General features: G+C 38.3%; 3 protein-coding genes across 4 annotated transcripts in view; all 3 read right to left on the reverse strand.

Moving 5' to 3' along the window:
* The window catches only part of LOC121644289 (frizzled-3-like), a 33,697-nt gene extending 27,356 nt beyond the window's left edge, over positions 1-6,341 (reverse strand). The window contains exons 1-2 of one of the 2 annotated variants that reach the window (XM_041992145.1): positions 6,185-6,341; positions 4,328-5,264 (exon numbers count right to left, since the gene is read on the reverse strand). In XM_041992145.1, coding sequence (XP_041848079.1) covers positions 4,328-4,630 — 303 coding nt within the window. In that variant the 5' untranslated portion in view covers positions 4,631-5,264; positions 6,185-6,341. Of the gene's footprint in view, positions 1-4,327; positions 5,265-5,956; positions 6,092-6,184 lie in introns of those variants that run through there. The other variant, XM_041992154.1, reaches the window with a different exon arrangement.
* An 875-nt stretch (positions 6,342-7,216) lies between these two features.
* LOC121635298 (keratinocyte-associated protein 3) lies at positions 7,217-11,624 on the reverse strand. Its single transcript, XM_041978767.1, has 6 exons — positions 11,476-11,624; positions 10,188-10,372; positions 9,467-9,526; positions 9,182-9,379; positions 8,931-9,065; positions 7,217-8,013 (listed from the first exon to the last, which is right to left on the reverse strand). Exons 1-6 carry the CDS (start codon positions 11,486-11,488, stop codon positions 7,942-7,944), a joined length of 663 nt encoding a protein of 220 aa, XP_041834701.1. The 5' UTR covers positions 11,489-11,624; the 3' UTR covers positions 7,217-7,941.
* Positions 11,625-11,789: 165 nt separating this feature from the next.
* LOC121643437 (nuclear receptor-binding protein-like) lies at positions 11,790-23,042 on the reverse strand. Its single transcript, XM_041990861.1, has 18 exons — positions 22,896-23,042; positions 22,105-22,507; positions 21,266-21,388; positions 20,199-20,300; positions 19,991-20,080; positions 19,727-19,767; positions 19,506-19,600; positions 18,940-19,023; positions 18,394-18,452; positions 18,219-18,317; positions 17,936-18,068; positions 17,283-17,370; positions 16,915-16,965; positions 16,462-16,597; positions 16,281-16,334; positions 16,044-16,107; positions 14,256-14,311; positions 11,790-13,862 (listed from the first exon to the last, which is right to left on the reverse strand). The coding sequence occupies exons 2-18, from the start codon at positions 22,339-22,341 to the stop codon at positions 13,803-13,805; spliced, it is 1,572 nt and encodes a 523-aa protein (XP_041846795.1). The 5' UTR covers positions 22,342-22,507; positions 22,896-23,042; the 3' UTR covers positions 11,790-13,802.
* Positions 23,043-23,495: the final 453 nt, after the last annotated feature.

Genomic DNA, 23,495 nt, shown 5'->3' on the forward strand with positions numbered 1-23,495 from the left:
GAATTTAAAACAATAAAAGCTTGAATGGTACATTAATCATCAAATGAACCAAATTAAATGAAAATGAAATAATTCTTTTTAGCCAACATTTATCTCTCTGCCTTTTTGCTGCAACCATGTTTTCTGACCAATTCCTCTCGGTTGCAGCTGGAGCTTGTTCTTTGTCTTCAAAGTAGGCGTTAGGAGCATTTTGGTCAGAGGAAGTGTTAAATAACATGTAAAACACCATCTTTTGAAGGGAGCACGCACAAAGCCTGCAGAACAAAGCTGGGATAACAAAGAAAGCCGATAACCACCTCTGTGATGCCAATTATCTCTGAGTGGAGTTTAAAGTTTTGTCGAGCCAGCTGATGCCAAGAAAGCCAAGAAAGCCAAGAAAGCCGGCCATGTTGAACTCTGCAGTACACCTCTTACTCTGAGCTCTGTGGATGTTAATACAGCATGTCTAACATTTAAAGAAAAAGAGGTTATGCCATGATCTACAGCTCATCTCCTGGGAGCCATGGAGTGCTGTGGCAGATGGACAGTAAAGATTAGATTCCTAACTATTGCATAAGGACACGAATGTATCCGAACATTAAAACACACAAAAACATTCCCAAGAAATGTGTTTGTTACTTTCTAAATTCATCTCTGGCCTCCTTCACCTCCCCCTCTCGTGTTTCAGCCTTTCACCCCCTTCGCTCAGGTTTAATTGACTATTGTGGCAGATGGGGTGGTTGATGGTCTGTGGGAATCAATGTCATCATTGTGGAGCTGAGAAAGAGATTAGCAGCTAGTTAGCACTAGTGAGAGATGACAGCTGGCATGGTAACCCTCCCTTGTCGCTCATACATGCAAACACATACAGGAAGTACTAAAATCCAGCTCAGCAATTACACATAAAAAAAAAATCTGAATCTGAAGATTTTATACAGAACGAAAGTTAGAAATCGTGAGCCATTCACACACACTCATTGGTAATCAATTTATTTTGCTTGTCAAAAAAAAAAAAAAAGATCATAAAAAAGGGAAACGCTAATATTCCCAGAGTCATAACTGGGAACTTACTCATCACACTACTGCAACCAATTTAAAATAGAGCTGGATTTATCTTTCAGCATACACACAAAACAAACAAAAAAAACCAGCCTGAATACGTCAACAACAGAAATAAAAATAACATGACAGTTAACTAGAAGGATCTGCTTGGCAAGAAAGCCAAAACACGCAAGCTTTGCCACCGAGGCAGAGCAAACATTCATCATGAGATGTGACCCAGAACAGCGACTGCAACAGCTGCTGACAATGGCTCCAGCTTTATTAAGGCATCTTTAATGCTTCACGCTGATCCAGCAACAGTTGTTTAATTTACTTTTCTTTCAGGGAGAATTCCAACAGTCGGATTTTAAATGGCTTGTCCAGTTGTTTTAAACAACATTACTGGACTTTGACAAAGGCAGTTCTAATGTAACGCATCTTTGAACCCAGACTAACTGGAAACAAGAAGCGACTCAGTATGTTCTGACATCGATGCAGACCAAAGGGATTAAGCAGGAACTGCATGACTTTTACAAACTCAATAAGTCCTTAAACATACTGGAAAAACTATTATAAAAAATGTAAAATTGGTTGACAAAAATCATTCATTGCACGTTATTGGAAGTTTGAGTGTTTTTACCATGCGTCGGTAATCTGCAGATGGACAGGACTCATTAAATGTGTAATGGATTTAGTAAAAGGGTCCATTTTAAAACCAATCCAAGAGGTTTTCCTTAACAAGTTGCTTTCATATCATAACCTAGTTAGTCAATCAGAGTGAAAGGAAAATTAAATCCTCAAAACAAAGGTGAGTTTTAAACAATAACAAAAAATGTGGACAATATTCACACGGCAAGAAAACTCGGGTCTTCATGTGTAGAACATCCTCCATCATCCTAATGCACACTTTTATTGCTGTTAATATATTTTGTGCATCATTCAAACAATAATGTATGCATTACTGATGTAAAGTAAAAATATAAGGATTTTCATTCCACTGAAAAGTACACATGTGAATTTATTTCTACACAAACAGAAATACTGTCCAATCACCATAATTGTAAGTGTACCAAAAATGTGTAACGCTTATAAAAACGATCCATTATGGAGAAGAATTTTCTCAGTGGCAGATTAACTTGAATGTACACGTGTGTGCATGCATGCAGTGTACGTCTGATCACACACTTACTCAAGCTTGTATTATGCAGCCAGTGTTGTGTAGTGAAAGATTATTAAATTTCCTCCAGGGTTCCCACCAGGACTACCACGCCTGGTCAAAGCAGACCAGAGCAGGAATAACTAACAGGGCTCATGTTGCTACTCAACCATCTTCAGAAAGCTGTCTCTTCCATGACTGCAGGGACTGAGTGTCAGTTACTTAGCTTCTTCTTCATTTGGGTCAATTCAAGTTCAACAACAGACACTTCTTATAATCTTTGGGACGGCGTGTTTTGACATGATGCTGGGGAATTGACACGAGTGAACATTTGCACAGTCCTAGATGTGCTGAGTGGATGGTATAATTTCAGATGTTTGTGGATACATTTAAAATACATTGAACAGAATAAAAATGCAGAAGCTGCTTTTCTTAATCCTTCCAACCTCTGAAAAGGAAAAGCAGGCAGCAGCGGTCCTGACAGGACACACGACTGCATATTTAATTTGAAAAGAAGAAGAAAAAAAAAGAAGAATATTAGAAACCCTTTTATGTCATATAATAAGTAGAGTGCAAAACAAGATTTCAGCTTGATCATTGGGATGACAGTCATCTGTTTTTGGCATGGGAAAATACTTACAAAACAGGAACTAAAAATAAAAAAAAGTCCCCCCAGGATTAAAGATGCAATGTGCCCAGCCAACACTGGCCTTGTCCAAATTCATCTGCTTTTCAACAGGGGTAATTTAATATGCCAACTATGAACAGCTGGGAGCAGATTAATTCAAATGACTGTATTTGTTATTCTTCTGGGTTGTCCAAACTAACCATAGTTGTGTGGTAGCCAAAACATGAGTAGAATTGTGCTGTGTGCCATGTGTAGGCTCTTAGATTTGTTCACAGCTTAACATTATAAAATAGTCTGCGTTTCAGAACTATCACACTAAAATATGTCCAGATCCCAATATAGTGCTTACATTGCCAACCAAAAACTTGCTAATTACAGCATAGTTCCTGTGCAACACCTTACTCTGTCCTCTTTCATGCTCTCCAGGGAAACAATGAAGTAGGAAAGAGGTAACTTGATAAAGATGGATAGTGTGTGCCTAGTATTGCACTCAGTGTGTAACACAGCACTTCTTATTCTTTGTTGCTTATAACCAATACCCTTACACAAAGCCACAGTTCTCTAGACTTTTAAAATCACATAAGCGCCTCACTGGAAGACATTTTTCTCCCTCTGCTGCTGATCTGATAGCGCCTTCTGTCTGTCAGCTACTGCTCATATTCAAAAAAAGGTCTGCTTCGACATGGAGGAGTGACATGTAGCAAGATGGATCTGTAACCTGAGGAAGACAGATCAAGTATAGCTCTTTCAGGTCTTTTTTCCTGCTTACATTAATTCCTTAACATTCTAAATCTGGCTTTGTGTATCTTACAGCTTATGGATTTAGAGTTTTGAGGCAGTGGCTGCAGAAAACAAGCCGTTTCTCTCCATGTGAAATGAGGCCCCTCCATTGTTTCTCAAGAAACCATCTCTGTCTACACGGATGATAAAGGATGCGGGTCATCTGCATAGATCTTGCTGCTTGAGAATTTGCATTGTGTTCTAATTTTGCAAAAATAGTCACATAATCAAACCATGAAAAAAAAAAACTACCATGATTAAGCAAATAAATGTGTTAATTTTATGGCACATGACTGAATAAACAGCAGAAACTCTGAAGGCCTGATGATGGATGCGTCTTTTGCCTGAGGTGAATTTTTCCAGGCTATACTGACAGCAGTGCAATGTACTTTAGCCTGAAAATTTAGTCTTTTTTTGTTTTTTCTCCATGACACATTCTTATGTGTGCAACCCCGACACTGTCTTCAGGCTATATGTGGAATCCTTTTGTCCTCAGCAGGTGCATGACAAGACAAGATGAAACACGGCTGTCTTTTACTTTGTAGTTGTTCTCCATTTTCACACCTTCCCATCAAAACTGTGTATGTGGCGTATAAGAAGTTCTTTCTGGTGTTTTTTCTTTTTACCTTAAATAAATAAATAACATGAAGTTCCACAAGCATCTTATTCAAAGCGCCATCCATCTTTCTCATGTGTAGAAACACGACTCTCACACACACACACACACACACACACAAACCTACCTCCATGGCTAGGGCAGCTGTTTGCTGGTCGTAGTGATTGAGGAAATTGGGCATAAAGGTGGTGTTGTAAGGCAGATCCTGGCACATTCTCAGTCTGATGGGCTCACAGCTAAACTCGCTGTGGCTCGCTATAGACTCCATATGAATGGACAGAGCTGGTGTAACCAGGGAGAAGACAAGTAGGAGAAGAAGGCTGATGAAACAGCTGACTGGACCCGGTTGTCTGCAGCCAGTCATTATAGTTTCTGGAAATCCACCTCTGGGAAATCCTCCTGCGCGCGCCTTCATTTTAATGTTCAGCATATTATCACAATTATTCAAACTGATGACATTATTATCATCATCATCACCATCATTATCTAGACAGGTAACGGGCAGCCAAAATTAGAATCAAACATGTCCATTTTTAAAAGTCACCGATGGAGGTAAGTGCAATAATTCCATGTGAAATGAAGTCCACAAGTTGGGCACACTGATATGCAGCTTGAACAGTCCCAATTCATCTGTAGGCTCTGTTACTGTTCAAACTTTCCAGGCATTGTCGTGCTTGCTCTTCTTGTTCTGCCTTAAAATCCACCCTTAAATGCAGTATCCAAATTGTTTCTCATCTAAAAAACACAAAAAGCAAAACAAAAAAACATCATATGGAGTCACTCCACATCCTGGGGCAACCCTGGTCAAGAACAGCTTCCGCTTGTTTCATCCCAAACGGAGTGCAAAGCTGAGATAATAGCCCCACCATCAGCCATCTGTTAGAGGTCCTCTGTGGGTTCCTGTCTGCCTATTTGTTTCTCTCTGCTCACTGTATTACCAGATATGTTGGAGACATTTGCTGAGACCTCACAGCAATCCAAATTATCTGGCTAATTCCTCTACAAGATAAAATGTCATCTCCCACATCACAATGGCACAGAGCGTTGGATCCATCAAACAGGTCCTGCAGGTTTAAAACACAAAGAAAGGATTAATGGGTTTTTTTTTTACTTTAAACTTTAAGTTTACTGTATCTTGTGTTGTCTCTGATAAGCCGCACCCTTCCTTACAGAAGCAGAAGTAAGAATTGAAACACATCATGATAAATAGGACAGATAGTTTTCTTTAGAAAAACAGTCTCGGCTTGTCTCAGTGTCAGATAATGTTCTTGTATAAGCATTGAGTCCGCGGGGTCATGTTGCAGACTATACGCTCAAAGCAAACCGCGTCAACTAATGTCGACCTGCCGGAGACGTGAACGTTACACCTGCAGAAGATCAGACACTCCTCCGCTGTCATGTTTGTGTGAGGTTGACCAGGCAACAGTAACGCTCCCCTGCGATGTTTCACACTCAGCGACTCGGTGTGTTTATGTGCGACTGACTTGGAAACTTTAGGAATATGCTCGACGCAACAAAGAAGCACCAGTTTCTCACGCTTTAATGTATACCTGCATGAACGCGGCTCTCACTGGAGCTATTAAGGACGAGCTAACTCCGCTTCCAGCCGCGCTGACAGCTAGCTACTCTTGACGATATTAAATTGATTACTCACTTAAGTTAACACCTGCGTAACCGTGAGGCAACGACCATTCACGTTAGCTCCTTTTTCTTTGGCTCCCCTGAATTAAAAACTTCACAGTTTTAGAAAACACACCTTTAAAAACGTGTCCTTCACTGAGGCATCTTCACTGTTCTGGAGAGAAACACGCGGTTCCGTGAAAGCATCACCGACAATCAATCTGTTTGTCACCGCAGTCTCAAGACAGCAGTGGCGCGCTGTTTGAGCACGATTTCTTTAAAGGGCTGATCTGCCCACCTTTCCCAAAATGCACTAAAGGAGCTGAATAGATGCCCTCTATCGTTACAGTCATAGATGCTTTACCTTGTGTGACGGGTACCGAGTGGTTCGGACGGTCTAGGCTCCCTTCACTGCAGTACTACTGTATGCTCTGGCTGTGTGCAGCTGGTTGCCTGCAGCGTGCCGCCGCCGACACATCGGGATCGCGGATTTTTCGTGACCGCGCAGAAGCGGAGCATTAACGTGGGCGTACTATATGTGCGGCTACTGCGAGCAATATGATTTTGACTGTAATGGAAGACTAATGCAGCCTGGTGCTCCCTGATACACGGTAGAATAGCTGAGTGCTACTAACATGAAATGCGAATAATGTTAATGAGACATCTGTTATGCACAAAAAATTACAATAAAAGCTCAACCAAGTTGAAAAGGTTCATGATATTCCTACAAACATTTTTACTCTTAACCTCTCATTCATCTTATGATCCAAAATACACCCATGCCTCTGAGACATCAAAGTCATACACTTTAATGTTGTGACTGCATCAGTCACCACTGTCAATATTTATCCCAACAGCCACAGGATTAGTACTGTGTACTATGATTTCCTTCCACACGATTGAGCACGGCACTAGATTAACCGTTTCGTAGCAGATCTGATCCTCTGTGTCTAAGAGATGTGGGGGGTCCGTGACGGAGACAGCTGAGGCTGCTGGCCCACATACTGGTTTTAACCTCTTAATATGACCCCGCTTAACATTCTGTAACAGCTCAGTACATGAACAAATGCACCTAGTTAAAACGGTTTTGTTGCATTAAAATAATAATAAAATATATCACATATATATTTCCAATTTTCTATTAATCGCTTATATATATATATATATATATATATATATATATATATATATATATATATATATATAAAAAATGCTGTGTGTATTTAAAGCAAATTTCAGTAATTAAACATGTTCTTGCACAAATCCAACAAATAATAATGTAGGTAGAAAAGTAATATATGGGGAAATATATCACAACCATGTGTGTTAAATAGTTGTTTGCCTATATTGAATTAATATATAAATACAAATAATTCATGGCAAAATTCTCACAGAATTGAACATAAAACAATTTTTATCGTTTACAGTTTCGGTAGTACATAGAAAATCACATCATTTCACAATTTACGTGACATTCCTTCACATAACAGTTTTGGGCTTCAAAGAAGAATTTAGACAAACGTAGACAAACATGGTCTGTTAAATGCACCTCAGATGTAATGGAGTGGTTAAAAAATGTGGACAAACAGTAAAATAATAAAAATTTAGATTTTCTTGAAATGCAGGTTTATACAAGTTGAAATATACTTATAAACATTTAAGATAAAAAATTAATAAACAAAGGTTTCTTCATACTGAAAGACATGCATAAGCATGACATATTTGGCAATAAAACCCAAACTGTAAAGGCGGCACACTGCGAAGACTAAAGGATCTTTCACATCATACTGTAGCATTCAGACAGGAACCTGGATATCTGCACAATATATTTTTATAAAGATACAACAAGTCCTGCAGTTTGAACCACACAGATTGAAACAAACATGACTTTTTTCTTAAATCAAATTATCATTGATTGTGATTTTAGATAAAAATATCCTTGAACTGAAATTAGGCAAGCTGTATTCTCTTCACACTTTCTCTGTGTGTGACATTACAGTACTGCAGAAAAAAATAACTATTATCTGTCTCAGTTCCTGTGACACTCACCTAACAGACTGTAGTAAAATATATCAATCTGTACACACATACAGTGGGATTAAGTTGCACTTTATGCTTTTTTCATGCTTCAACATTTAAGTGATGTCCAATCAGGCGACGGCTGTGAGGAGAGTACTCAGCCTCTTCCTCCAACTGGAAGATAAATAAAAACATAGGAACTGATTAGATGGTTGTGAGCTGTTTAGATTTGTGTAGTCATGATAGAAGTGACTGCCAGTGTTTGGACAAGGACATTACTGAAAAGGTTTGGGTCTTTTTGTATTTTGTTTCAACTGTTGCCAGATACAGACAACCAAAAAATAAGCTAAAGCACACAGTGAACGGTAATAAAGTTGAAAAATGTCCAAATCTACCACTCATAAAGATGTTTGCTTGTCTAAGTTATAATAAACATCTGTGGGTGTGCAGGCAGATTTATCGGCATAAGCACTCTTACGAAGTTATATCAAATTTACTTTAACAGCCCAGTTTTTGTCATAATAAGCCACCTGATCCCTGATTGAAAACTACTCAGGTACCCACAGATGATTGTTATAAAGTCAAAGAACAAATATTTTAATCAATTATCAATGAGTAAAGAACACTTAAGATCTTTGAAATCAGTTGTACTTTGTCATCGTTTGAAATGAGACAAAGTTTCCCTCAAAATTGTGTCAAATCTACAAAGTATATATCTCTTCACATAAACCAAAAAGACTCTACGAAACCTCCAAACTTCCTCTTTGATCTAGCTGAAAATAAAAATGACACCCCCATTTCAACACTTCTGTAAGAGTGTCTGTAACTATGATAAAGTATAAAAATATTCTAATATAAGGAATTTCATTATTGTTGCCGAAAACTATTTAGAAAAAAGGAAAAAGAAGAGGATTCGAGGTGGGAACCCCCCTGGTTGGTTTGACATGGAATGTCCCAAGACTGAATGAGTTCTGTGTTTGAATTACACCAAATGTGTGCGGATGTGTGAGTCAGACAGAACTTCAGACAGACACACACAGCACAGTTACACCTCTCAAGCACATCCACCGGCCCCACACAAAGATACACACCTGCTCTTTGATGTAGCTGTTCCCACAGGGTGTGAGTCCTCTGAGAGCCAGTCCAACGACGAAGCACCACACTGACAGTCCAACCTCAGCTGCAGACAACACAGAACAAGGGATCCACAGAGCCAGGGTGGTGTCCTGAGAGACAAGAAGTCAGTAAAAAGAAGGTTGGACCACTCCTCCTGTGATGCTCTGTTGAATAGATCAAATGTATTCCCTAAAATGTCTTAGAAGCATTAAAAGTTTAGACTCACGTAGATTCGTGTGGTATCAAACGGACATTGTGCACTGACAGGTGACCGAGCATTTATGGGCACCACTGTATCGTTGCATCCAAACATCAGACCCTTCCCATCGTTGGCAACAGTGATACTAATAGCCAAGAGAAGCCCGGTGCAGCATGCTGCTGAGAGCAAGGCATTCAGGAATGATGCAATCAAAAGTCCTATTTGCTGAAGACACAGAGGCAACTTCAGACACACAAGATACAGTGCATACAAAGAGGTGTGTCAGTGTTTGAGATCAAATTGAATTCTTACCAGTTTAAATTCGTGAAGGTTCCTTGATACCACAATAGCAATAATCCCAGAGGCAATGCTCTGTAAGATAGAAATGATAAGGTGAGTGTTTCAGCCTGGATCAAGGTAGGGTTTCATTAATTTGTGTGCATGAGAAGTAGTCCTGGCCCCGGGGATGTGAGACTTTTTCATTTGGAAGTCTGGCTAAGAAGCTCTCAGACACAATGAAATGAACTGATTCTGTAACAAAGTACAGTAAATAAGAGGCCATCAGTGAGAAGCAGATCAAGTCAGATATTTTTTGTAATATTTATGTTTCATCTGTTTTGCGTGTGCTCCCTCCTCATATCCCGTTTGGAGCCATTTCAGAAAAAAAGTGAAAGCTAACATAATCTTTTCACTGACAAGCGTCAGTTTCTATGATAGATTAATGTAATAAGGCCTACCCTAGAGGGATTACTGATTGGTTTGAAGAACAGGCTCCCTTGCGACAGGCAAGTTCAGTCTTGATTGCAGAGAAAAATACACAACACTTTTACTGTGCTAAAGCACGATATACACAACGAGACGTTAGTTGACACATAGCTCCGATGCACAGGGCAAAGAGGAACACTGATGTGGGTTCAAGAGGTCAGTTTTAAATGTTTAGACTTGCATATTAATTGTTCTTTAAGTTGCACATTTTCCTAATCTCAACTGCTGAGTTAACTAAAAGAAAAGAATTATTACAGTTGTGACTCACCAGCAGGCCTGATGAGACAGAGATGATGTTGGAGACAGTGTATTCGGTACTAATATGCTGGCTGGGTTTGGAAATGTGGCGGAGAACACTGCCATGGACTATAGCTCCAAGGATGAAGTTGATGTGTCCAACCAAAATGAGAGTTAACCCCTTTTTCATTAACCTCCCTGGCCCTTTGACCTTATCTGCATGAAAAAAGTAAAAAAATACAAGTAATAATTTCTGTATATGAATGTGAAAAGCGAAAGTGGTTGTATTAACACAGCAAAACACTCATTCTGTGTTACTGTGTTTTGGGCGTTCTACAGCATCTTTGAAGGGCAATAATAATATTTCTTTTGAGAATTATCAGTAAGTGATGACACTACATTCAGCAATAGTAAACCATCCATCCATTTTCTGTCTCTGCTTAATCCAGTTCAGGGTCCCAGGGAAAGCTGGAGTAGCTGGAAAGAACCCACACGTGTAGAGTCCAGGTTTAAACAGGAACACTAGTGCTGTGAGGGAACAGTACTCAAGAATAGTATGTATGAATAAATAAATAAATAATCCAGATGTACATTTAATTGATTTATTGGTTGATATAGTTCACTGTGAAGAGCACATAGTAATAACACTAATTCTACTGGCTGAACACAATAAACATTATATCTACAATAACCTATGATCAGATAATCTGCCATTACATTTGGGTATATGTGGGTATGTTCAGTTATATGATGAACAAAGATACTGAACTAGGTAATTATTTCAGTCCCATGTATCCCACTAGTGTTTCTGTTCCATGCAACATTAACAAAATCACATATCACACAATTAGCCCAGTTTAGTACCAGCATGTGCTTGTATGTGAAACGTTTATATTATACATCCGAAAGCAACACATATATTGAATATATTATATTATATATTGATAATTTAATCATTTTTCCTTTGCAAGTCCTTCTACATATCCTCTGCCCAATTAACTCGACAGAATTTGCTCAAATTTTTAAGTTGCTTAATCATCAGCTTTAGGTTGGTAGCTTAATATGAATTAATTTTAATATTATTTAAGTATTATTGTGTGTCTTCAATACAGGCCTTCCGGCCAGAGGTAGGTATTCTACAGTACAATATGCAAACCTACAAAATTTGTTTTAAAATTTAACCCTAGTGCTTGTAGGCCCGTGGTCAGTTACACCCGTGGGAGGAAAAATTATGTCGGACTCGGACCAGTTTAGCTTTTGACGCTAATAAAACGATGTTTTCAGTATTTAAGCACCTGTGTGACGCGTAAAACACTCACCGAAGTTGCACATCTTTTTGCAGCGTGTGAAAAGTTCCTCAAAATAAAACTATATCTGCAATTTTCGAGAAAACGCAATAACAGCAACTCGTAGCGACACGGACGTCCCTCTGTCCACTTCCTGTATGACGTCACTAAACTCACCTGAGCGTTACCTGCGACTCACCGGACGCGACCACACGTAAGTTATACAGCCTAAGGACGCCAAGGCATGTCAGACGAACTCCAGCCGCTTTGTTGTATTATTCAATCGCAACACCTGTAGACCTGCTTTTATTAATGAGCCCGCAATAAATCTGCTCAAAACAACAAAAAAAGGTGAGAAGTTGACATTTATTAGCAAGAAAAAGCATTCTTACTTTAATTTTTAGTCGGGATACAAATCTCAGAAAAAGACACAAGCATTTACCGACACTCATGTCTAATACAAAACCCAAGACATTCCAACAAAAGCTCACATCATGGAGTAACAGGCTAGAAATGCCAACCCTGTACGATTATTTAATAACCAGTTTCATTACCACCAATAAATGGGGTGGGAAAGCAAAACAAAGAGAGGGAATCCACAGAAAGCTGCATTGGTTGGTCTGAACCACTTCTCTGTGCTAGAGATGGTGCACACGGACATTCTTCAGACTGTACTGAACACATCTTTGGGAAAAATACAATCTTAGTAGTTTATGAGACAAACAAATGACAGTAAACAAAGCAATGAAATGTAAGCTAGATGGAGCAGAACAGTAGCTTGAATACATTTTAATACTTCAGCGATACACCATTGCCATTACCAGATTACTGTGACCTATAGAATAAGGTGTGCAATGAATTATAATTCAGGAACCGGCATCAGTGCAAAATGCACCACATGCGAAATGTTGACATTACATTTTCTGCACTATTACTGCATGTTTAAGGTCCTGAATTGTATTAGTTTTTAGAAACTGTAGTACCAGTAGTCCACAAAGAATTATGAGCAAAATGTTACAAAGAGGCCATCCTAAACCCCCAAACTCAATTTAGGTCTAATTAAGACTTGTATCCTGTAAGATTATGTATTCAAGGATTTGAATTCTGAATTATAAAACATAAAGTTTGCAGTGAGACCTGTCAGTAAGCAAATGACAACAAAAGAAAAAGCAACATTTGTGTTGGCTCAGACTCTCAATGTGGTTGCTGCGTAAAACCACAGTAAACAAAAAGGAAAAAGGTAAAAGAAAACACTTGGAATACAGTCTCCACAACATCTAAAATCAAGGAAAGAAGGTCCATTTTACACAAGATATGGCAAACTGGTTTTGTGCACAAGTCTTGTAAGAACAAATTCTAAAGGCAGAATATGGATTAATTCAAAATGCTGCAAACTGTAAACAGAATAGCAAAAAAAACAAACAAAAAAAAAAAACAGGGAATTTGAAGGTATGTATGCTGAAAGCAAAGAATTCATATAAAAAAAAACTAAACAAAACCAATAAAAACAGAAACTCAGACACTAAGTTCACAGTACCTTTAAATAAGCAAGTGATAATCTACTAAAAAAACTGACAGGAAGTTGTTTCAAAACATAAATAGTTGTAAAATACATACATTTTATTAAATTATGGATATATTTTAATAGTCAACAGCCCTCAGTCCAGTTTACAACTTATTTCATGTTTAACCTTGTAGGCAACTGGTTGATTGAACAAACCACAAACCAAGTCACAAACGCAGCGAATGTTATGTTACATAAAAATAAAATGACCCAAATCAGGAGACACGTGAAAGGGTGTAGAAAAGTGGAACCTGACTAATTTTTGGAAGGAGGAATGTAATCCCTCCCACTATCAGGAAGCTACTTTTCTGATCGTTAACAGGTGTAGATTCTACCATTACATTTAAGGACACCACAGAGTTAGCCGTGTGACACCAGTAAAGGGAGAGAATCAGTTCTCCAATATGTTTGACACTAAATTCTCCAAGGACACAAACGGAAAAGGCAATGACTAAAGTAAACAAATTACACTTGATGAAAAGTTTGCTTTCAATGTACTACAGCTGGTATCAAGTGTCGGGTACAGCATTAATGAAGGTCACCACTATTGCTTGATAGTTTTATATATATATATATAAACTGATTAACAACAGGAGGTTTCCTTGGAGTCATCTGACTTTGTGGTTAAAGGATCTGCATGCTTTAAGGCAGTCCAATCCTTTGGTCACATAACCACCAAGGTTTTGTAGAAAAGACATGGTAAAAAGAAAAAGAAAAAAAAACTTTTACAATCACTGTGCTGTGTATCCCAAAGGAGCATGTAACAAACTTGAGCGTGTACTTCTGCGGAGACTTGCTAATGAAGAGCTTGGTTGAAGGTTTCTTCAAGCAGTGAGGATATTTTAACTTGGTCCACCTGTGGACAACAAATACACACTTTCAGAAATTCAGATTACAAAGATATACTAACCTGTCCTCAACCAATACTAGTTTTAACACAGACAAATTCTCAAGTGATGGAGATCAGACAGAAAACAATGTAATGATTCCATTAAAAGCATGAAGCCATTAAGAACGTACATATAATCTTGCCCACAGAGATGAAGTGATTACGCTACATTTGTGTGGGTTTCAGTGAGAACCAGAGCACAGTAACAGTAATCTGAGAAAATGCTCTTTGAGGCAAAAGTATTTGTTGGAGAATCTGTGTAAGCTTGGCCACGATCACAATGCATAGAAGGACCACGTACTCATCTCCAATGTCACACACAGCCAATATGAACCTCCACTGAACACAAAAGATGCCCACCTTGCTGATTAAGCCGAGCTGCACCAACTCTCCAGCCAACTCTTGAACACTCTCGTCTGAAACACACACCACTCGTTAGTCTTTTATTAATATAACACCACTTTTACATGAATTCTACCTCACACACACACATATGCAGGTTTGGCTTTAAGTAAATACTGTTTTCAGAATAAGTGGTCCAGTTTCTACCTCACAGCGTTTCTGTGGTTGACATTTCCATGCCCGTGCTTTATTATCAGAAATACTGATGAAAAAATGTTTTCCAGTTCTTGATGTCTAAATAACCCAACCTATTATTCTAACAAATGGTTCATATCTAATGCAAGTACTTTTAATACTTTAATTTGTCTTATTGGACAGAGACATTCTTTGACTGTGCAGCTGAGCTGTTATGGTCTAACAATTTTAATAACCAAACGGCCAGTTTATAACCGTGCCAGGAATGTGGCAGCAACACTGATTACAGCAGGATATATAGCATCAAACAACTTTAATTTGTTGTTTTTGGGTGTGGGGACCAAGGTTGCATTAAACAACTTTGGTCCCTCTCCCCACCAAAAAAAACTAACTTGTGGTCTTCTATAAAATTATTTGACAAAACTGATTATAATCTACTTTGGTGAATGAAGGAGAACCATAAAACTGGCCTGGGGGGTGAAATGTGAGTGACTCGATGAACCTTTGACCATGCATGGTGACTTTGGTGTGTCAATGAGGAAGACACCCTCCAATATCAGCAAGTAGGTCTGTTTACATATAGGAAAGGGTGTGTTTGTGAGACTGATAGGTGTGCATGGAAGGGAGTTGCTGTATGTATGTCCATGGAATTATGGTGCGTGGGTGCAAAAGAAGACATATGATGTGAGAGGCAAAAAAGGGAGAGGGCAGGAGATATAATGTCAAGTGATTAGACATATGGAAGCACGAGAGGCACAGAGTGTGTGTGGATGTATAAGTGAGAGACAGGGGGATGAAAGCCTGGGAAGAGCTGGGCAGAGGAGCTGACAGCTGTCAGCTGCAGCCTCTCACGGTCCTGACATTCCCCACACGTTTGCAACATTAGAAATGCCTACCATTGCTGTGCATGTCTGTGCATTAGCTCACACTACCTACTATATTTCTTGCCATATGTTATAATCTGTTGTGCTTTTCTTCAGTTGATCCATTTTTGGGGACTGATTTTTATGTGTAAATTTTCTAAAAAATAACTAGATTTGTGAAGAAGAAAAAAATGATATATATCATTAGGGGAAACACTTCCAGGGATAAATTAATATTTGAAAAGATGTTTTTCATTGTGCACGAGTGACTGGTTGTCTCTGACTAAAATAGCCTTGCATTCATATATTGTGACAACATTCGAGCTCTCTCTGAAACCTCACTCTCTACTTCTTGCATGCCTCAGATCCCAGACATAGAGACAGAGAAGTACTACATCATAAAGCTAGTGTTAGTTAAGCAATAAGAACATATTCAATCATTATCACCTCCAATCAAATATAATTTATGCAATTAAAAATAAATCTGCATTTATGAATTATTCAGGTGGACAATACTTCATTAAAACCTCCTTGCTTTGTACTCTAACATGTTTTATATTGAAAGATAACCACTTAAAAATCAATGTGCTAATCTGATGTCATAATCAGCTATGCCTAGAATAATGTCTTTTAATTTAATACCATTACTTTTACTATAACATCAGGTGCTCGTTTGGTGTGTTTTTTGTGTACGCTCACTGCATGTGCCTGTATGTCATATATAACCACTGATAGAAGTTGATCTTACGAGGTAACATGTCACAGCTGAGATGTCGATTCAGTTTATCCTCCAGTTTCAACAGTAACGTTAACTACAAGGAGAAAAACAAAACCAGAAAAAAATGATTAATCCTTTGAGCACTGTTTGGTTTGGGAAAAACAAATTCTTGAAAATGTTGGTGTTGAGTGAGAAGGGAGGAACTCAGATGTTGAATTATAAATCAAACAGCAAATGATCTACCTATAAGTATTTTTACAGACTTACATGATACTTTGCACCCTCCTCTACAGATTCAACATTACACTGCATGTGAATGACCTGCAGAAGAAAACAGGATGCATCTAAACATGTACACTCCGCTACTAATACAAGTAAATCAATAATCATAACTTGTGAAATCCATATGAATGTATTTATTATATGCAGTAGAAGTTATTCTACACACTCTTCGTGTTTCAAGCTCTGTGGGTTCAGGTGTGGGGGATCTGACTGAGTGGATGACCACAGGAGTTTTAATAGTCTCCTGCTGAGCCTGATGTGGACAGGGCACCCCGAATGCTGTCATTGGATAAATACCATTCCTAAAACAAAGGTGGAGTAGCAGTAACAAAGAAACAGATGTGGGGAAAACAAGATGGAAAGAGAATGAGGGAAGAAGAGAGAAGTTTTACAAGTTTGCAGTGTAGAAGAATAACAGAAAAAAGCACTGAACTAATCAAACTCAAAACCGCAATGTCTGTTAAAACTCTAAGATAAGTGCTTTAAGAGGCCATGTCGCCTTAACAAAAACTGTCACAGTCCACCACTGCCCCCAGGTGGAGAGATAATGTATGTCTGAGGCTTCAAGAAACTGAGTGCATTTGTTTTGAATGTTGGTTGACACCGATTTGCTTCTTACCTCACATCCTCCAGGAATTTGTCAAGTTCCAAGGCAGGAAACTGTGACAGCCTACGTAGAGATAGGAATGCCACTTAAAGTTAATGCTTGATGCAGTTAACAGCATGAAGTTTACAGTACAACACTATGTTTTCTTTAATATAAAAACGATAGAACTTGTACATGATTAAGAAATCACAGCAACAACAGGATGACCAGCAACAGTTAATATTATAGCCACTACAAAAGATGTATTCCTTGTTAATTATCTGCATCAATGAACGTGTGCTCTTGTAGTAAACAAACGCTTTACCACAAAATTATTATCTTACTGATTTCAGCTACCTGACTCTGAAAGATGAATCTGGATTACAGTTTTTGGTACTTACTTGAGCTGAACATCTTTAGTCACAGCAAGGACCAGATTAGGGTCGAGTTTCTTTGTAATCTCCTCAAGTGCGTTCTCGGGAATCATGTCTGGAAACCATTAACAATGATGACTAATTAAGTGATGCTGGATAAATCCCTTCAAAATCTACACGTGTTTAATGACAATTGATTTTAATTCACCCTCATCTCAGGGGTCTATCACTTGCCCAAGTCAATCTGACTTAGCTATAGTGTACCATTTATGCCAACATGCATTTCCTTACAAAACATGTGCCTCACTTACTGTTTCTTACAAAAAGAGACTACTTCACTACTATATGCAAAGAGAATAAGCAAAGCAATATCTTTATCAAAACGTAACTTAAGCAATGTTGACAAAAACAGTCTTTGTGATTTTTAAGAAACATTAGCAGACCTGCTGATATCCTCAGCTAACAGCTGGCTGTGTGACTTAGGCTGAGTTCAGCATACGGACAGGCCAACAGATACCTGACAAGTTGTCATTACTTCAGACAAATACAACTGTTTCTGTTGAAGGCAAATCAACATATTTTTGGACAATTAACCTCGCTAATTAATTGTCCGCTCAGCTAAAGCTATTTGATCTCTTTTCTAGTCATAAGAATGTAGTAATTCTGTGTTTAGGACTTACGTTGATGGCTGACAATGCAGTGTGCAGCCAACAGTTTTAAAAGGGGTACTTCAAAAAGAGCTTGATTAAACAGCAGCTCCCGGGCTGTAGGCCTTGTGCTGGGATCATGCTCAAGGCATGTTTGGATTAACTCCTATAAAAATAAACATTTGTTAAGAACTTCTGAGTAATTATATTTAAGCAAAAACACATTTCAGGTAAACAAATGACATATTGCAGTGCACACAATTCTTAATCTGGCGTATTTACTGATAGTCATGAACATGTAAACTCTGCATCTCACCCTCTGCAGTGGGTCCTCCAACAACTGTATGGCATTGTTTATAGCTTCCTGAGAAATGTAAGAGGAGTCTCCATTCCCCTGAATTTCCAAAAGTGCCATCTGCAACACATCAGTGGATGTCAATAAACTGCTTTACGAAAGGTTCAGACTTATGCTTTAAAGGCCCCAAACTCACCTCTAAGGCACACATGCCAAATGAGTAAATATCTACAGCCGTGGTAACGTCGTCATCAGCTTTAATAACACACAAAAGTATATAAGACACTACATGACAGTACACTCCAGTCCTGACTTCAGACTGACACTTAGAAACCAGAAATGCAAGTTTAACACCAAAGCAGCTGAGTGAATACTGCACACGTTAACAAGCAATTTGGCTTCTTGAGCTCACGCTGTTGTCAATGCAACATTTCCTAATATGGCTAGAATATTTTAACAGATTTTTAAACATGGGCCACACATATAGAGCAGGTTTATTTTTACGCTGTATATGCAGTGCTTTTTTTCTCCACAATAACTCATCAATGAGAATGTCGGGTCAGGGAAAATGTGGGGTTTAGTTTCTTACCCAGGCCTGTGGACTGAGCCATCAGACTTTTGATTGGAAGATGACCACTCGACTATCTGAGCAGTTGCTATCTCAAGATATATTTCTTTATTTTAATGCATCTGTAACAAGTGGGGAAAAATAGCAGCGTGATCTGATTCTGGTCATAACTACCTCCATACTCTGGGGCAAAGAAGTGCAGGTTTTTCTGTTTCTCGTGGCACGTCTTCACATGGTTGTTAATGGTGTCTGGAGCAACTGTAGATGAGAAAAGCAGGAATAATATTAATGAGGACATCAAGTAACTTTAGACACAACTGTGGAGACTGGAGCAGGAGGAGGGAGTATATGAACAGATAAAGACAAGGAAGGTGGTGATGGCAGGAGGAACATGAAGGAGGGGAAATGTTTATAGCAAGAAGGATGTTTCAAGTGTTGTGGATAGACTTAACTGTAGCAGTGTGTATCACACAATGGTTACATTTCGCACTACAGACCACTTTTGTTTCCATCTCACATAATGAGCAGGATTGATTTGTACTAGAGAAAATAAATACGGCCGTCATTTTTTTTTTTAGAGAAGTGGTCTGGACAGGTCAAAGTGCCAAATAAGACTGTTCTTTTGTATATATAGTCATTGACAATTCATTTATAATTAAAATTAAGTATAACAGAACTCTATAAACGTTTCTCAGCTGCACTACCTACACTGTTGGGATGAAACCAGGGTAATTCTATACCTGATCCGATCTTAATGAGCCCGTTGTGCTGAATGAAGACAGTGTCACAGGTCAGGTTGCCATGGATGATGGGTGGATCACATGAGTGGAGATAACTGCACAACGAGTAGGGGGAGGGGGCAGAGGGGGACATGTAAAGTATGAACTCAGGATCTGGATTATCACCATGTGATTCCATTTTTTCTGTGAATGACGACTTCCAATGTAAAACAGAAGCTGACCTGAGAGCAGAGAGGATCTGTGTGCACCATCTCTTCCAAGCCTGAAGGACGATACACAGTGTCAGAGCACTCCTACATGAACTACGGCTTTTTTCAAACATTAGTGCAAACTACGTCTGGTTTGCCCCCTCCCTCTTCTAACTAGCCGCATATCAAATCATCATTACTGTATAACTAAAATGACCCCTGGTTTAAGGGAGCCAGTCTCACTTTTTTGCTATTTAAAATGCATGTTTATCTAGATATTTAATAAAATGAAGTTACCTTCTCATTCATGGTCTTGTGATTCTTCTTTGTCTTCTTCAGAAACTGCTTCAAACTTCCAGATGACATGTACTCAGTGATAAAAATTACCTGGGAGAGAAAGAAATGGGAAAGAACAGACAACAAACAAAGAGACATGGTTGACTGTTCAGCATCAAGTCTTAATACTCATCAGACAGATTAAAATCTTGGAGGGTATGAGCCTCACCCTGGCCCTGTTGTCCTTTGTGTCAGCCCAGTACTTGTGAAACTTGACGATATTAGCATGCTCTAAATGGATCAGGTTATCAAATATGGCCTTCACTTTCTCCTAAAACAGAGCACAAATAAAAGTACAGTTGTAATAAGTACACTTCTAACAAATTAGTAATAAATTGTGATTTGCAATCAATTTTCTTTGTCACAAGAGAATTTTAATGTCATTTTACTCAATGAAATCCTTCATGTAACTTAAGTACCGCCCTATACCGGCATATTTTCACCTTTGGAACTAGTGATTAAACTGAAGTTGCAAACATGCATAAACCTCAAGAAAGTACCTGCTTAGGAATCAAAACTAGGTAAAAGTTCAAGTTCTTTCTGGATTTGCAGTGTTGAAAAATTCTAATTTATCGACTGTTTTCAGTCTTTAATTAACAAAAAAGTAAATAAATAAAAGTGGCAGATTTTTTCCCCTCTGCCCTTATAATAAAGAGTGCTTGAGAATGAGATATATATTCATTAGTAAAATAATTCTAACATTATTTATAACATTAAATATTTTTACTTGCCCTAAAGCCATCCTTGTTTGTTTTAAGTTTCTTTGTCTGTGATCAGTCAAGAGAGCGACTTTGAAATAGTGACAGAAACCCAGCTCACTACATTGATGTGATGGAGAAATAAAATAAAACTCTAGGAAATTCTAATTTTCAAGTTTAGTTATTTTAGTGTAGATAAAATTTTCTCACATCAGACGCTTTGATGTCTTTCTCACTATAATACTTGTTTCTGTTTACTACAGTAAATGTTTTTATGTCAATTAAGCTGATATTGTTATTTCTTTATTTTTATCCTACTTATAATAGGATAATGAAATCTATTAAATCAAGCAGTTTTCTTTGACCCATTTTGACTGAAACCTCACCCTAGATGAACTGATAGAAAAAAATGTGTAATGGTTGGTGCTTCCTCGTCAGCTGACTCCACAAGTCATGAAAATATGACAATCTGTGCACTATCCACAAAGAAAGACTATTGCTAATTGTGTTATTCATCGTCCACAACACTGGGCCTCACCTCCAGTGATTTGAAGTTCTTCCTCTCTGAAATCATGACTTCATTCCAAACTACCTCCACTCCCTCCTCTGTGTCCATAGCCAAATATGCACCATCTATGCCAGGGACATTACGCTGATTCACCTATATTTTCAGGGGAAAAAAATACTCATGAGATATTTAAACAGAGACTAAACAGAACTTATGGAATAGTAAAATAAACAAATATATACACACACACTCGCACACACAGGACTGAGGCAAAAACCATATGAAGACCACAACCTAGAGATCCATAGTAGTTCTTGTGTTTGAGCTAAATTATCTTCAGAGAATATCAAACTGATTACTGTGATTATTCCTTTAATGGCACTTATTTAATGGTACTTGTTAACAATGACGTATGAAGTGCCATAAATCAAATACGTTTAAAGGGGATACTGGCAGAGGAAGTATCATTACAGCTTGACTTAACTATTACTAGTCATGTTACACTAGTAAAAGACATTTTCTGACCATCTCCTACTGTGTCAAAGCACGTCTACCCTACAAAAAATGTAACCATGCTGGAATTTTTATACATTCAATAATGCCCTCTGCTCAGCTTCATGATTCGTATGTTTTTACTTGATACAATCTAAAATCTAATGGTTAAGACTTCTACAACACAATAACTATTAAAGCTATATGATATGTAGGGTTACACAACTGACAATATTCAGATGTAAGGATGTTTTAAAAAGTTAAAAACCTTATGAAGGTATACTGTTTGCACATTTACTTTAATAATAAATAAAAACTGAAACCTATTTTAATGCATTTCTTTGTAGTGTAAGTGGAAGTGTGTGATAAACAGTCACCTCCTCTCTACGCTTCTGCCAGCGGCCACAAGGACTCTCCTCTAGGATCTCTGATTCATCCTCACTCTCATCATCATCCTCTGTTGCTGAGGTGGCAGGAGGATTTTGAGAGGCCCCAGAGGAAGTAACAGATGCGCCACTTTGTACCTGTGGGGAAATGCTGAACACGTGCCCGGCTGTGAACTCTGACTTCCCCTCTGTATCAAAAGCTCCCTTCACCTCTGGGTCCGACATCATCACAAACCTCGTAAGCGTAGAAACCTTCTTTCTAGGCTCCTGGTCGTCAGCGGCAACAAGTGATGGGATGCCTCTGTCTGGGGGTCTCCTCTCGCCGTTTGAACTGGTCACGCATCCATTTTCTTCTCCAAGGCCAGGCTACCAATTAACGTTCAGGGAGGGAGAACTGTAAACAATAACAATAAATAGTAAAATATCTTAAAAGGATACATCTGTAACCAGCACGTTTTAAGTACTATCACTATTCACTTTTACAACCATTTTTTAAAGTTAACAAGAGCTGAAATCGTATTCCATTGATTTATAGGCTGCTTTGACTTATAAGGATATCATCGTTACAGAACCCTATAACAAAAACAAGTAATTTCGTAAACATAAATTAGTTGCTTAGCTGCCAAGGCTTAGTTAAAGCTAATTTTCGAAGATAACTTTAGCTTTAAGTTCAACCACCCACTACTTTGCTAACTTTCCAGTCGAGCAAGCTACTCAAAAGAAAAAGAAAAACAACAAATTCCTACCATTAAAAGTTAAAGAACAAAATATTACAATCTTACCGCGAAACAGAGCACTGCCGCTAAATATAAAGGTTTGGTCTACATATTGGAAAACGCAGTAAATTATAGGTGTAGACAAAAATGCTAGTTCGTCATAAAAAATGTAGCATCTCAAGTCCCTTTCTCTCAGCCAGAGTGGGAGGGGCGGGGCAGCGTTCGAGGAGCGCTTGTTTGCGCAGAGAAAACGCAGAAAAGCTCATTTAGCCTTTAAATTTAATGACTGTGAATAGAATACAAACACCAGTTGTAATGTTAAGAGAATTTACTATTTAACCAAACTGTGTTATTTTAACCACACACACGGATAACTCTACAGACAAAACACCGCAGTGTTTTTTGTTTGTTTGTTTTTTTCACTAGAGCACAAGTAGCACAGATATTTAATGAATAGTTACTATTTTTATGGTTTTGTTATTTTAAAGCATGTTTTCCGCATAATATGTGCAGCGTGATGGTACCATGCTCAAACCAAGATTGGTCAGGTCTTTCAAAATGTGACTTTAAAGCGCATCGAGGAGCCCACACTTCTTTGAAAGCGTGATTATGTGTCACGTCAAACGTCTAACCAAAGATTTAATGCCGTTTGAACATAATAAATGC

Source organism: Melanotaenia boesemani, chromosome 1, assembly GCF_017639745.1.
Source record: "Melanotaenia boesemani isolate fMelBoe1 chromosome 1, fMelBoe1.pri, whole genome shotgun sequence".
Classification (NCBI taxonomy): Eukaryota; Metazoa; Chordata; class Actinopteri; order Atheriniformes; family Melanotaeniidae; genus Melanotaenia; species Melanotaenia boesemani.